Genomic DNA, 15,403 nt, shown 5'->3' on the forward strand with positions numbered 1-15,403 from the left:
TTCACCTGCAAATTCTAAAAGCCATAGAATTTTGATGGTGAGAAAGTGGCATGGGAGGAGGGGTTAAAGAGCAAGGAAAGTATAAGGGGAAAGTTTCTGTTTTTTTTTTTTTAGACAGGGTTTTGCTCTGTCACCCAGGCTGGAGTACAATGGCGTGATCACAGTTCACTGCAGCCTTGAACACGTGGGCTCATGCAATCTTCCCACCTCAGCCTCCTGAGTAGCTGTATCTTCTATGGTTGACATAAATAGGATGGTGAAGAAACTGGGAAAGAGTATTCTAAAGAAGAGGTGAGAAGGAAAGACACTTTCAAAACCTTGTAAGGAACAAGAATTGTATTTACTCTGAATGTGATATAAAAGAGACACCTCTAGCTAGGCCAAGCATGGTGGCTCATGCCTATAATCCCAGCACTTTGGAAGGCCAAGGCAGAAGGATCACTTGAGCCCAGGAGTTTGAGACTAGCCTGGGCACATGGCAAAACCTTGGATCTACAGAAAATACAAAAATCAGGCAAGTGTGGTAGTGTGCACCTGTAGCACCAGCTACTCGGGAGGCTGAAGCAGGAGGATTGCTTAAGCTCAAGGGGCAGAGGTTACAGTGAGCCAAGAGGGAGCCACTGAGCTCCAGCCTAGGCAACACAGCAAGGGTCTGTATTTAAAAAGAGAGAGAGAGAGAGAGATGCATTTAGCTAAATGTGTCAGTCTTCAGAGAAGAGAATTAAGACAGTAACAGAAATCACTGGAAAAGATTTTTGTGAATGTGGGCAATTCACTTCAACTCTTAAAAGTAGGAGTTTTGGCCAAGATAATATCAGAGACCCTTTCGGCTCTAACATTTCCTCATTTTCTTAAATTACCAAGTTTTTTCCTCTTATTAAGTATAAATTTAGATCATCAATACATCCCAACACTGCTTTATAAGAACACATTAAAATACAAACAAAAAAGTTATGTAATACTTTTCTTAGTTTTTATAATGTGCTACTGATCTACAAATCTGAGTGGCAGTACTCTTAGAAAAACATAAATGATATTCTTGTGGCTCTTGCTAAACTGTTCTTTTATGGATACAACTAAATGCTGCCCCCCTGAGGCTACCAATCTGTTTTCTGATGGGTTGAATAACTTTCTCAAGCTCTTTACCAGTAAGATACCAATATTCCATGTTACACAGTACCATTATTAGGAATGATTTACACTCTGAATTGAGGCGAGGCATATGTTAAATATCTTAAATACGTACATCCTTAAACTATTTTTATGTATAAGAATTTGGCATGTTATCAGATTATGAGATTAACAGATAATTAACAGATTATGTTCAACACGTATTTTGTATGATCCTGAAAAAAAAAAAAAGTCTTATGTTAAGCTTTTGTATCTAAGTTTCTTTCATTTTGTAAATTCTTTTTTATTTTTAATATGCCATTTAGCAAATATGTTTCCAACAGATACCAATTCATGAACAGTGGAACAGGGCAGGGCTTCTGGAAATAGTATTCTATAAATTGTGCTTCAACTTGCAGGTATTACATTTGAAATAAGCAGTTACCAATAAAGAAATGTGCCTTGAAGTAGTTACAGTTTATTTTATATTTATATAAACTGCCCAGCTAAATACTAAATATAAAATCAATGAGCATATAATTTACTTTCACATAGATTCTTTTTACTTGTTGCTATTTTTCCTGTAATAAAATTAATATAGCTGATTAATGGAGGTTGGAAGAAACAAAACTGAAAAGAAAAATATGAATTATAATGGCATTAGAAAGGATTAATTGTTGCTCCTTCATGGCAGGGACACTTCCCTGTGCTCTTTCCAGCCCTGGGCATTCTGCAACTCTGGAAATCCCTTATCAGGGTACAAGTACTTCCTTAACATCCCTAGATCCCTGAAATTGTAAAATAACAAGGTTTCTCCAAAAAAAAAAAAATCACAATTAAAATCCTCTATTTTGTCCACTCCTTTAAGCTACCAATTCAAATAGTGAATAAAATGGTATTAAATCAAGGTCTAACATGCAACCTTAAAGGGTATATAAAGAAATTTAGCCGGGCATGGTGGCTTAAGCCTGTAATCCCAGCACTTTGGGAGGCCGAGGTGGGCAGATCATGAGGTCAGGAGTTTGAGACCAGTCTGACCAACATGGTGAAACCCAGTCTCTACTAAAAATACAAAAATTAGCCGTGCGTGGTGGCCTGTAATTTCAGTTAGTCAGGAGGCTGAGGCAGGAGAATCACTTGAACCCGGGAGGCAGAGGTTGCAGTGAGCTGAGATCATGCCACTGCACTCCAGTCTAGGCAAACAGAGCGAGACTTCGTCTCCAAAAAAAAAAAAAGAGTACATAAAGAAATGTAAGCCAGGCCTGGTGGTTCACACCCATAATCTCAGCACTTTGGGAGGCCAAGGCGAGGAGATCGCTCAAGTCTACTAGGAGTTTAAGACCAGCCTGGACAACATAGGGAGATCCCAACTCTACAAAAATAAAACATAAAACAAATTAGCTGGGCATGGCAGTACGTGCCTGTGCTCCCAGCTACAGTCTTGGGAGGCTGAGGTGGAAGGATTACTTGAGCCAAGGAGGTCGAGGCTGCAGTGAGCTGTGACTGCACCACTGCACTCTAGCCTGGTCAACAGAGTGACACCCTGTCTTCCCCACCTAAAAAAGAAAGAGATTAAAAGGATAGGAACAATAATGGATATGGCTATCTATTAATTAGCATGCTCTTCAGAAGGCCCAACAGCCTTCTCTTCAAAAGAAACTTATAATGCCATCTTGAACAGTTAATTTTTTTGTCTGTTAAAAATATTTAGCCCTAATAGGTACTTCATCTTCTATATAAAGATAAAGCATACCTTCCCCATTACTAACTGCCCATATATGTAGCAGGCACTGGGCTAAGTGCTATATATAGGAATGCTGTTTTTGTTATTCTCATTCTCATAGACATCATGTATGCTACATCTCTTTTTCCTTGCAAAGTTTTTAATTTCTAAAAGACAATCAATATCAGTTTTAGAAATAAAGAATATACTTATTTTAAATAAACTACATCCTTTGTGAGAATGTAAGAAAGTTTAACACAGATTTTTCAGATTAGGATTAAAATGTATTGATTTTTTGGCCTGAATTAACTACATATATGTCCAATGTGCTAAGTAAAGCATTTTAGCATTAATGTCCTAAAATTATCATTTAGTAGAACATCCTATAACACCACAGCTCAAATAATCAATGAGTTTTAGCAATAATGTGCTAAAATGATCATTTAATAGAACTAACATCCTCTACCACAACAGTTCAAATAATCAGTATGTTAGATAAAAAAAGGCTTTCTAGAGGTTTATAGAGAAATCTTCTAGAACAGTGGAGAGAAGAAAGGTTAATGGGTTAAGAGCATGAGTTTTGGTTTCAGACACAACCAGGTTTCTGTCCTGGTACCACCTCACATTAATTGGTAATCTTGGGCAAGTTATTAGCCATCTTGAGTCCTCATCTTTATAATAATTTTTACCTAATAAGGTTGTGTGAGGATTAAATGAGAAACTGTTTTAATATAAAGTCCTCACTACATGTCCTCATCTTAGCTAGTATTATTGTTCATTCTTTGTAACTGTGATATTACTGACTACAACCGCATTGGAAGATTAAGGATACAAAAAATGAGTGTTGATGAAACAATTCCATAGTGATGGAGGTGGAGTTTTTCTCTAATTTGGCTTGGTCTGTTATAACTATTTAGGATTGTAAAGGTCTCTAAGAGGAAAAACAGGCACATAATCAAGGTGAACTAGGAAATTATTAAATATAAGAGAAAAAACCAACTATGGAATGTCTACTATACACTCCACATTGCACTAATTAAAAAATTGTGTTTAAGTGAAAAGCTCAACACGTGGAAGCTTGAATAAAAATGATACAGTATTTTCCATCAATAACTCAGGATTAATTATTGCCATGTACATAACATCCCTCAAAGCAGAAGTCTCCAACGTTTTTGGCACCAGGGACCAGTTTCATGAAGGACAATTTTTCCACAGACCAGGGAGTGAAGAGATGGTTTTGGGGTGATACAAGCGTATTACATTTATTAAGCACTTTATTTCTATTATTACACTGTAATATATAATGAAATAATTATACAACTTGCCATAATGTAGAATCATTGGGAGTCCTGAGCTTGTTTTCCTGCAACTTGACAGTCTCATCTGGGGGATGGGAGACAGTGACCGATCATCAGGCATTAGATTCCCCTAAGGAGCGTGCAACTTAGATCCTTCACGTGCACAGTTCACCATAGGGCTTGTGCTCCTATGAGAATCTAATGCTGCCACTGATCTGACAGGAGACAGAGCTCAGGATATAACGCGAGTGATGGGGAGTGGCTGTAAGTAAATACAGATGAATCTTCACTGGCTCACCTGACGCTCACCTCTGGCTGTATGCCCAAGTTATTAATGGGCCATGGACTGGTACCTGTCCATGGCCCAGGGATTGGAGACCCCATCCTAAAGAATATACAACTTAGTCACTCTAAATTAGATCTAGACAATACAAATATATAAATTAAAATCTCATTATTCCCCAGAGCAGCACTGTCCAACTTTATCCTTTTTTTTTTCTGAAATTAAATTTAAGAAGGCAACTTCATTCATTCATATGAAGAAAGATGCATATTAGTAGAATAACTGTTCTGAAGCAAGGGGCTCTTCCTTTTGTTTTTGTACTTTCCATTTGGCTATTGCCCACATCTAGATCTGGTACTAATGCCAACAACAGCCATATATCTGCTGTCATTGCCGTAACCATACAGAAGAAGCCCAAGCCAGAACCGTGTCAGCAGAGGTGGCAGTAGTCATGGAAGGTTCTGGCTATGCAGGAATTAGGAAGAACTGAGTGAAAGAGAAGTGATCCAGGAAATAGGTGGTGACGACTGTTAAGAGAATCCATGATTTCAGTGGAAAGAGCATAAGAGATTGTCCTTAAAATCTTCATAACCTGATTGGATCCTCAATTTAGTGGTGCTGATTTTAGAAAATACTTGTATTTATTAAGGCATACAGAGATGGAATATTGGCATTAAAAAGGGAATAGCAGGAATATGACAGTAAAGCAAAGGAATAAGAAATAGAAAAGAATATCAGAATATCCGAAACAAATTGAAATTACAATAATACTTTTTAACACTAAAGGAGACTGATGCAATACATAAATACAAAAAGAATATGACTGATAAAGTTATTACAAGATTCATCCTTATTACAAAAGTACTGTTAAAGAGGCAAAAAAAACACACTCAGGTCAAAATCAAATACAGAAATCCCCATTTAGAATACTCTTAGGACCCCCATTCCCCCAACCCTTGTGCAGTAAACTCAAAAAGGAGATTAAGATACATTTTTTTAAATTCTCCAAAAGATGTTAGATTAGCAACTGTTCTCTACCTTGGGCCTACAAAATTATTACTTTGGATCTATAACAAAACTGAAAGATTCTTTAAATCATGTGCTAAAATTGAAAACTAATATTACAAAACCAGAGAAAAAGAACAGGACAGGTTGGATACAAGTGAGCTGATACAGTAACTTTTCAAGATGAGACATGGAAAACAGTGCATTTCCCTCTAAAATCATATTTACAGATCAGAAATTTTATAAGAGAAATGTGATCATAGAATAACTTACCTGCGGGACCACATTCTGTACATATGTTGGTGGATGCTGTTGCTTTTGCTGAACAGCACTTTCTATTGCTACTTTAGCTACAGTGCTTGGATCTGCTCCCGCTGGCACAGCAACCATTGTTGCACTGCAGCCAGCATTGTTGGGGTCACTGATTGTAACAATTCTAACTCCTACTTTATTTGGAATTCCTGTGACTGTTTCCCTATCATTATCCTCTGCTGGCCTCTTTACAGTTTTGCATTCTGCTGTGCCATTTGTAGACCGAACATCAGATGATAGGGCAGGAGAATGGGACACTTTTGATCCTGAGTCGGGAACTGCTATGATTTGATGCCCCTGTATAACAGAGGTTGTAGAATGTGGTGAGACAACTACACTTGGGCGTTGCTGAGGCACATCTGAATTCAAACTTGAAGCTAGAGGTCCATTAAGCAAATCAGTACCACTAAATTGCTGTGTTGCCACATTTGAAGTCTCCTGTATACTGCTCACAGATGATGAACCACCCAAAGTTAATACAGGTCCATTAGAAATTCTTTCTAGTTGATCACCTTTGGCAGTATCTTGCTGAGTGATATCTAAAGTCCCTTGTGGTTCCATTGGAGATATCTCACCATTTCCTACATGATTGGAAGTTTTATGATTTGGAATGTTTTTGCTTAAATGAGAACCATCTCCTTTATCAAAATCACAGATTCCATTAACTAGCGGTTTTTTCAAATCACTTTTCATATCTTGCATGTCTATTTGTTCTGAGTTCTGTTTTCCAGATGCTCCATTCTCACCTAATTCCAATGATGGCCCATTACTGATTAGTGAGCACTGATTAGTCTCACTTTGAATTTTCCCTGAGTTTGAAGGAGGTAGACTTGAGTCACTGTACTTTCTCCCATTTAAAAGACTTCCCACCTGCATTTCATTTTCCTTTGTATCCCCGTTGCTGGTGTTTGTGGCTCCTCGTCGGCAGGACGGATTCTCCATGACTTCAATTTTACGTTCATGAACATGTAAACCTGTTGCTTCCTTTGCTTCCTCCTCCTTTTGGCAAATTATTTTATCACCTTTGAATGGGGGAGTAGCAGTTGTATATGATGATTGTCCAGCAGGAGATGCTTGAGTAGCTGGAAGCGTTTGTACTGGAAGTCCAACTCCTGTCTGCGTTCCGCTCATGGTAATTCCTGCTGGAGCAATGAGCTGAGTTGTATTTCCCTGACTCACAGTTGCAGTTGCAAAACTCGTATTTGGCACAACTGTTATGGTTACCTGGTTGCCAGAAGTCCCTTGGAAAATGGTTGCTGGGCTATTTGAGATCAGTGGGCCTGGCAATATTTGTAAGTTCGAAATGGGCACAGTTTGTACTCCCCCTGTGGGTGGCATTGCACTTGGGACCAACTGAACATTTTGCTGCCCAACCAATAGCTGCTGAGCTGGAGTTTGCCCCTGCACTCCAAAACCTGCGGCTTGGTTACTGGCCACCTGATAGACCACCTGAGGGCTAGGAGCTCTTGCATTATTAGGGGGAGGAATCTGTGGAGCTGGGAGAATAAGCTTACCACCTGGTGTTGAAGGACCACGTTTTGGAAGCAGAAGCTGTTTAATCAGACTCGACTCACCAGAAGCAGGCTGACCAACTCCTGCATTCGACTGCTGAGGTTGAACTTGCATCTGTACTTGTTGGGGCTGCTGAACTTGTACTTGTACCTGCTGTGGTGGGGGTGCTGGTGAATGTTGCTGCTGTTGCTGCCTTTTCACAGATAACATTTGACTGACAGTAGGAGGTGGTCCCTGTGATTGAGGGGTAGAAGAAGACGACATGGCAGTAGGGACTTGGTTATTAGTAGCTGGGACAGGTGATGGTGAAGAAGATGGAGTTATGTTAGGTTGTCCAGTTAGCTGAACTGTCTGACCAGCTGGAAGAGCTGCTGGATTAGCAAGAACAATTTGGTGAATGGCTGGTGCATAAGTTTGACCTTGTTGAGCTGGCTGGCTTACAATCACTACACTTTGTTGGGTTGGCTGCTGTGGTTGTTGAATAGGCTGCTGTACCACTGTTGATGAAACTTGCTGAGAAGGGAGAGGTTTTGGTGCAATGTTCTGAAACCCTACCCTTGAGGGTTGTGGACTTGGGACACCAGCAATAGTAACCATTTGTCCTGCAGCTACCTGAAAATTCTGTACTGAAGTTGCTGAGACAATATTGGATGCAGAAGTTGTTACATACTGTGGGGGTGCTATGATAACAGTATCTTGTGACTGGCTACCAGCTGATGTCTGTTGAGATGAAGTTTGCACAGGTTGGGGTGATGTGGTGATTAACTGTTGACCCTGTGAAACTGTAGAAGTACATGCTGGTATGTTCTGTACTCTGCCAAATATATGACTCTGTGGGACAGCTTGTTGAATTACTGTAACAGGAGTGCCTGAAGGGATCTGTCCTGGTACCACTGTGTGTAATGGAGACTGTTGTGGAATTACAGATGGATGGTGAAGCAATGTCTGAGAATTCACAACCGTAACAGGTTGTGGCCCTGTACTATGATTCTGAACAACAGAACTCTGTGGAGGTCCTCCTCCAACAGCAATACTAACAGGAACTCCTGTCTGGGGTATGGAATTCTGGATAACTGTAGCCTTAACAACTTCACAAGGAATTGGAGCTTTATTTTGAATGACAGTCACTGGAGCATTCTGTTGCTGGTGGGTATGAACTGAAGGATTTGGTGGAATTCTCGAAACAGTTTGTGCCACAGTATGAACACCTTGTACAGGAAAAGACATTTGTGTTGCAGTCAAATTTGAAGATTGGTTGGTAACAGGAGTCCTCTGAAAATGGTTTCCTATGGTTTGTGATCCATGAGGGATTCCTGAAAATATGAAGAAAACGTCAAAATTCCAAATGAAATGACTGAAAAGCCCCAAGTAGGAATTATTTTACTTAAGAGAAAATAGTTTTAAGAAATTAACATTTAACAATTTTGAATCATATCAATATGATAATAGACCAAGGAAGAAAATGCTACTGGAGAAACAAAAGTTATACATTTAGAAACAGAGAATATACATTTTTCATTCAGTTTTATTATTCAGTAATACTTTAAATTCAGTAAATTAATTCAGTAATACTTTAAAAAATACAATAAAAATTAACACCTGCAGGTGAAGGAGCGGGAGATACATCAGGAACAGAATCAACACGAACAACAGAAGTAGAAACTGGTTGCTGCTGATAGTACATCTGAATGGGAAGTGGTATAGCCCTCCGTTTTACTCCTACCACATGAATATGTGCCTGCCCATTGTTACTGGAATCCTCCACTCTCTTCACTGTATGATTTGGAAAGACAGTTCTGTAAAGTACATACATAATCAGTAAGTTTTGATAACTATCACACTGACTTCTAACACTATGTTTATATGAACAACAGAAGTATGTTTACTGTCACTTATGTATGAACAGTATGACACATAAGTATATTCTGCAAGGATGGAAAGCAAAGAAATATAAAATATTAATCCTCCTATTTAAAAAGTCATTATTTATTAACAATGTCACCGGGTTTTAAATAATTTCACCCACATATAACTAATAAAAGATTCCTATTTTTATGAACTTTGCAAAATATCAAAGTCTTTGTATTTGAAGATAATAATATTATATACTCTTATTCAAGATTAAAAAGATATAGTCATGTCTTTAACATGTAAAAGTAGGTAGGAAAAAGAAAGTAAACTTAATTTCTTTGATAAATCTCATAATGTTCCAACACAAACACCAGGTGTGATTTCTGAAACCGCTTTTTATTTAAACCTCCACCACACTAAAACCTATCCATATGAAATTTCTAGTAGTAGAAATATTTAAAACTAGATAAGATATTTGGTATTTTCTTCAAAGAGCAAGAGATATTGTAAGTGATGTAAATGGACTTTATTTAAAGAACTACGGATCCTACCTAAGACATTTATAAAATCCAGTTGATGTTAGGATTCCACCACGAGCTAATTTACTGCAAGTTGAGAGGTATTCAGAATACATTTCTGCTCGAGAAACAGAACAATCTGGATTTACTTCAAAATGACCATTTAGCCTAAAAGAGGAGAAAAATTAAGCATTATACAATATACTCTAGGAAAGTCCATATTTAAATATACTAAAGCCATGTGGAGGCAATGTGTTAAAATTAATAATTATACCTACTAATCAAATTTCACTGACTCATACGTTAGTAGCAAAAATATATGCTAAATTTTAGATTAAATCAAGAGATTAACACACTTATTTCAGTAATAAAAATGTCACTGACAACAAATATAAAAACTATGTTCACAACCCAGTGAGAGCAGGGTTGGTCTGCTGACAACAAATGTTCTGTAAGAAATAGTTTTATTTAGTGAATATCTATTCAGGATCCTGTCTTGTAATAATCACAATATAAAATAAGTTCCTAGTTTATGTGCTATTTGCATTGTAACTAAAGAAAACTGGGGGAAACTGAACTAAGGTTAAACTTTTCTTGGCTCTTGGATCAAATTCCTTCAGAAAAAACTTAGCCAAGCTTTCCAGCTACTTCCTAAAACAATGACACTTTCCATGCTGCATACTCCCATTTCCCCATTTCAAAACAGTTTTACTTTGTAATCCATTAACAACTAATTCAAACTTCATTTGTCTTTTTGTTAAAATGACCTTTACCTATAAATTGGGATTGGAGTCTAATTACCCTGACAGGCTCTTTCCATAACTCACTATGTATAAGAGGCCAAACTTAGCTTTTTCTGAAAAACTAAATCAAACAGTAATTATGATTTTAAAAAAAACTGTAAAATGATTCTCTTCCCCCTCTCCAAGAACTAGCAGAAATGTGCAACTGAGATTTGTAAGACCAAATCTATGCTTAACACACACACATTTTATAGTGGTTATGGTGTGTATTTTTTCCAACTTTCATAATCCTGTCTGTACTGAAATTTCAAAAAGACTAAATATAAAAACTTCATTTTGGTTGCAATGTAGAAGACAAACATTTCCAAATATTACTGGAAAAGATTCAAGGGGCCAATGTGTAAAACTATAGAAGGTGAGGAAAAAGCAAACAATTAGAGATATTTAAAACCATAAACCTGATTTAAGCAAAGTAGAAAAGTCTAGAGAAAACTGTCATAGGAACAAAGATATGTATTGAATGCACCAAAAATATGGAACAAAGAGTGACACGAGCATGAAATGGGAGACAAATAATGTTAGTGAATGGCAGAAAAGTGATCAAGAAAAGAAATTTTTAAAGTGATATATCATTGGAAAGTGATTGTGTACTTCAATCTGTTAATCTCCTGAAGAACTGAAGTCGAACTTCATACTAATGTTGAGGTAACTATCCATAACAAGTGAAATTTTTAAAACTCTACATTTGCTTTTTTTCAGAAAGCGGCGGACATACGATTATACAATCTTTTCAAGGAAATTATTATTGTCAAGCTGTTTATTTCTATTCTATCATTTGATTAATGTCCCTTTACTAGTCACACGCCCAAAAAAAATTATTAATGAATAAGAAGTTTTGTTTTAGATGGAAGAGAGGAGACATTTTAAAACACCTGGTCTTATTTTCCTAAGGTCAGTACAATTCAGTTATAACAAAATGTTAATTTTAGAAGAACAAATTTTATAACCTGACAAACTGTACTTTCTACAAAGTGAAAGATAACTTTTTAACACAAATTTTACTCTGAAAAAAGTTAAATGGTGTAATTTAATGAAATTCTAGTCATACAATTTTAATTCTGAAAATTCTGATGAGTATTTTTCTTTCAAATTATTCCAATATACAAGGGGATTTTAAAGTGTCCTTTCTTTGTGTAAATGATATTCTACTCTAACTAAAAAGGAATACAGAATAAAATATTCTCGATGTCTGTAGAATACATTTCCTTTTTTTCTTTGCTTTATTCTTCCCAAGGATAAATCCTTAATAGAAATAAACCACTTACCACTGACAAGCAAACTTCTCACTATCTATTTCCACTATTCCTGGAGGTGGAGCAACATGCTGCGCTACAACTGCTCTGGAAGCTAAAGAAAAAAATACATTAGCTACATCATTTCTTAAAACTTAGTCACTATATGCCATACTTATTTTATGGATGTTGAACCCATTAATACTCACAATGAATACCTTTTTAAAAGGTGTATAAACATATGAAAGTATACACATTTGAGAACAAACCTAATATATAATGGAGAACATATCATACCAGGCACTGTCTTAGAGGATTCATATGAACTATTTTGTTTAACCTCACAATCATTCAAATAATAACAATTAATATGGATGATTTAGTTAACATAACGTCTATTATTCCCATGGGCAAGACACTGAACTAAATACTTTACAATGTCTGCTTACTCAATTCTTCTGTGAGGTAGGTACAGATAAGAAAACTGAGACTCAAAGTGATTCAAAAAACTGGCCCAGGGTCATACAGTTCAACACATAAGTTGAGCATCTTTCAATTTAGCTATGGAAGCAGAATGCAGCAGAAATTATAGCTTCACTCCCTAATTTAAAAGATTAATAACTGTAAGTGGCACATATAAAATTTTTGGAATACAGTGAACAAAAGCTGAACTAATTTAAAGTCCCATATTCAAAAAAGGATTTCTATAATTTTTCTGGGGAGGAAAAAAAGAAGATATCTGTTGTAATAATAAATTTGAATTATACTTTTTTCCTGAAAGAGGCAACCTGGTTGTATACAAATGTACTAGCTATTAATCTTAAGACACATACTTTCTGAAGTTTCATTTATGATGTATTTTAAAAGTTTCAAGGTCAATGAATAAATGAGTAAATCACCTATTATTTTCTAACATGTTGAAGAGATTTGTAGAAAAATGATGTATGTTATCTCTTCTTCTTCACTATGTTCTACAAAGGAACTAATGAAAACATGAAAAATATAAAGTAAAAGTCATTATAAATTATAAGTCTGAATCATATATTTGTAAATTAATTATCCTTTTATCACTATTCATTAGCATTACTTTGCAAGTTTTTAGAAAAACTGTTATGTGACATGGCAATGTAGTTTTTAAACACACAGATTATACACAATTTTTTTCAGATGATATTTTAGCAAAGCTGCTCAGAACCCTCAAACAGAACAAATGCATTTTAAAATTATTGGAACTAGGCAAGCTCCATAGCACAGCCAAATCTGTGAATAATCTGAGGCAATCATAACCTTTGATGAATGCCCCATGCTTTGAGGTAATAGGTAATTGTAGCCACTTAATAAACATATACTGTGTATAAATCCATTTATATTTACATTATTTATTTTAATCTTTTAGGTCTAAGTTTAATTATCCCTATTTCACAGATCAGAAAACTAAAGCTCAGAGATTAAGTTCAGCCAGGAACACATGGTGGAGATAGTAGAGCTGGGTATACTTGAAAGAACTTCTTTTAAAAGTGTTGGATTTGAATCCAGGTCTGTCACATTTCAGAGGCCATACTATTATATGCTCCTTGAGATAATGCAACAGTTAGAACAAAAATAATTTTTCCTGTTGGCAATCCTAGCTTATCTTTTCTTCTCCTTCTAACTCGACGATATTAATACCGAAAATACTTTCTAGGGTCTGAAACTATGTAGAAATCTTCCCTTTATCATTTCTACTATGAAAGAGTACACCCTACTCAGACTGAAATTTCCTGAATGAATTAGCAATCAATTTCACGAAACACTAGAAATCACATTAAAATCATGAGAAGCCTTTATAAACAATGTAGAAGGAAGAATAAAATTACAAATGGGAATTTAAACTGGAAACATAATCACTATAAAAAGTAGCTACAACCGAGGAGCACTGCCCTCGGGATACCTGAAGATATTCCAAATGAAGGTGCATATACTTTGAATCAATTTCCAGATACTCAGCTTTCTTATGTATTCTTCCTAAAACTGCTTTGCATAAGAGTATCATCTCCTCTTTGATAACTGTTTTTCTCTCATTTTGGAATCAAATGACTTAATTCTCACCCATCTTTGATAGCCCTGCAGGATTATGCATTATGGTTAAATGCATAAATCTACAGCCAAATAATTCCATCACTCACTAGCTAGCTGTGTAACTATGAGCAAAATAACTCTGTCTATACAATGGAGGAAAGTAACAGTACATTAACCTCACATGTTGCTATAAGGATTAGATTATGTGCACGTCACTTAAAATAATGCCTAGCACAAAGTAAGTACTATATAAGCACTATATAAATGCTAGCTACTATTACTATTGTTATAGCGTAACAACATGTGGATCACTAAAGAGAGAATTCAAAACATTAGTGTCCATGAAGCCTCTTAACCAAGGTATTATTGGTATAGCTTCCTGTCAATATCAGTATTTTACATATTACAGTTAAGGGCAAAGTTGGGCATTAGAAATTCAGTATTCCGGCCCTTTGATTTGTTCTAAATTCAGATACATTGTAGAGTAATGATAATTTTGCTTAATGCCCTTGCCTCCTCAACTACTGTCAAAGAATGCACTACTTCTTAGGCAGAATCCTGTGTAAACAAAGTACAGAAAATATTTTAAAGAAATATCAAAGGTGGGTCAGGCATGGTGGCTCATGCCTATAATTCCAGCACTTTGGGAGGCCGAAGTGGGTGAACTGCTTGATCCCAGGAGTTTGAGACTACCTGGGCAACATAGTGAAACCCCATTCCTTACAAAAAATACAAAAATTAGCCAGACTTGGTGGCATGTACTTGTAGTCCCAACTACTCAGGAGCCTGAGGTAGGGGGATTGATTGAGCTCCCGGGGTCAAGGCTGCAGTGAGCCAGGTTCTGATCACGCCACTGCACTCCAGTCTGGGTGACAGAGTGAGACCCTTTCTCAAAAAAAGAAGTAGGGGGAGGGGAGGGAAGGGATGGGAGGGAAGGGGAGGGGAGAGGAGGGGAGGGGAGGGAAGGGGGGAGAAGGGGAGGGGAGGGTAGAGGAGAGGAGAGGAGAGGAAAGAAAGAGTATGGAAGGTGGTGGTTTACTTCATTCAGATTACAAACTCATAGCAAATTCAACTGTTAAAATTCCGAAGGAAAGAAGGTGTCATACTAACATACAAAGTTGGACTTTTTCTAAGTAACAAAAAGAGTCTGATTAAACAAGAGACTTTTGTTAATAAAAACTATGTTTACTAGGTCACATGGCAGACATTTTCTGAAAAATCAACTTAAATATGCAGTGTCAAGGTTTTCACAAAAATATATGTGAAGAATACGACAAAAAGCACCTAAACATCAAATACATTGTACTGGTCTTGAAATGAACAATATTTCAGTTTTCCTAACTCAGTAATCCTAAAAATACAGTCCCTGGACTGCAGCATCAGCATCTCATGGGAACTTGATAAAAATGAAAATTCTGTGACCAGCCTGGGCAACATGGTGAAATTTCATCTCTATAAAAACAAATACAAAAATTAGCTGGGTGTGGTGGTGGCCACCTGCAGTCCCAGTTACTCAGGAGGCTGAGGTGGGAGGATAGCCTTGAGCTCAGGTGTTAGAAGCTGCAGTGAGCTGAGATAGCACCACTGCACTCCAGCCTGGACAACAGAGTGAGATGCTGTCTTTAAAAAAAAAAGAAAGAAAGAAAGAAAGAAAAAAATCTCAGGCCCACCTGATCCAGAAACTCAGGGAATGTAGCC

At 36.7% G+C, this 15,403-nt stretch overlaps 1 protein-coding gene across 2 annotated transcripts in view; it reads right to left on the bottom strand.

The window, feature by feature from the left end:
• ARID2 (AT-rich interaction domain 2) overlaps positions 1-15,403 on the bottom strand; it is a 188,990-nt gene that overhangs the window by 51,360 nt on the left and 122,227 nt on the right. For both annotated transcript variants that reach the window (XM_033222332.1, XM_033222333.1), the window contains exons 12-15: positions 11,681-11,762; positions 9,646-9,780; positions 8,843-9,039; positions 5,693-8,556 (exon numbers count right to left, since the gene is read on the bottom strand). In XM_033222332.1, the coding sequence (XP_033078223.1) occupies positions 5,693-8,556; positions 8,843-9,039; positions 9,646-9,780; positions 11,681-11,762 (3,278 nt within the window). The remainder of the gene's footprint in view (positions 1-5,692; positions 8,557-8,842; positions 9,040-9,645; positions 9,781-11,680; positions 11,763-15,403) is intronic.

Source organism: Trachypithecus francoisi, unplaced genomic scaffold, assembly GCF_009764315.1.
Source record: "Trachypithecus francoisi isolate TF-2019V2 unplaced genomic scaffold, Tfra_2.0 Lachesis_group11, whole genome shotgun sequence".
NCBI classification, from domain to species: Eukaryota; Metazoa; Chordata; class Mammalia; order Primates; family Cercopithecidae; genus Trachypithecus; species Trachypithecus francoisi.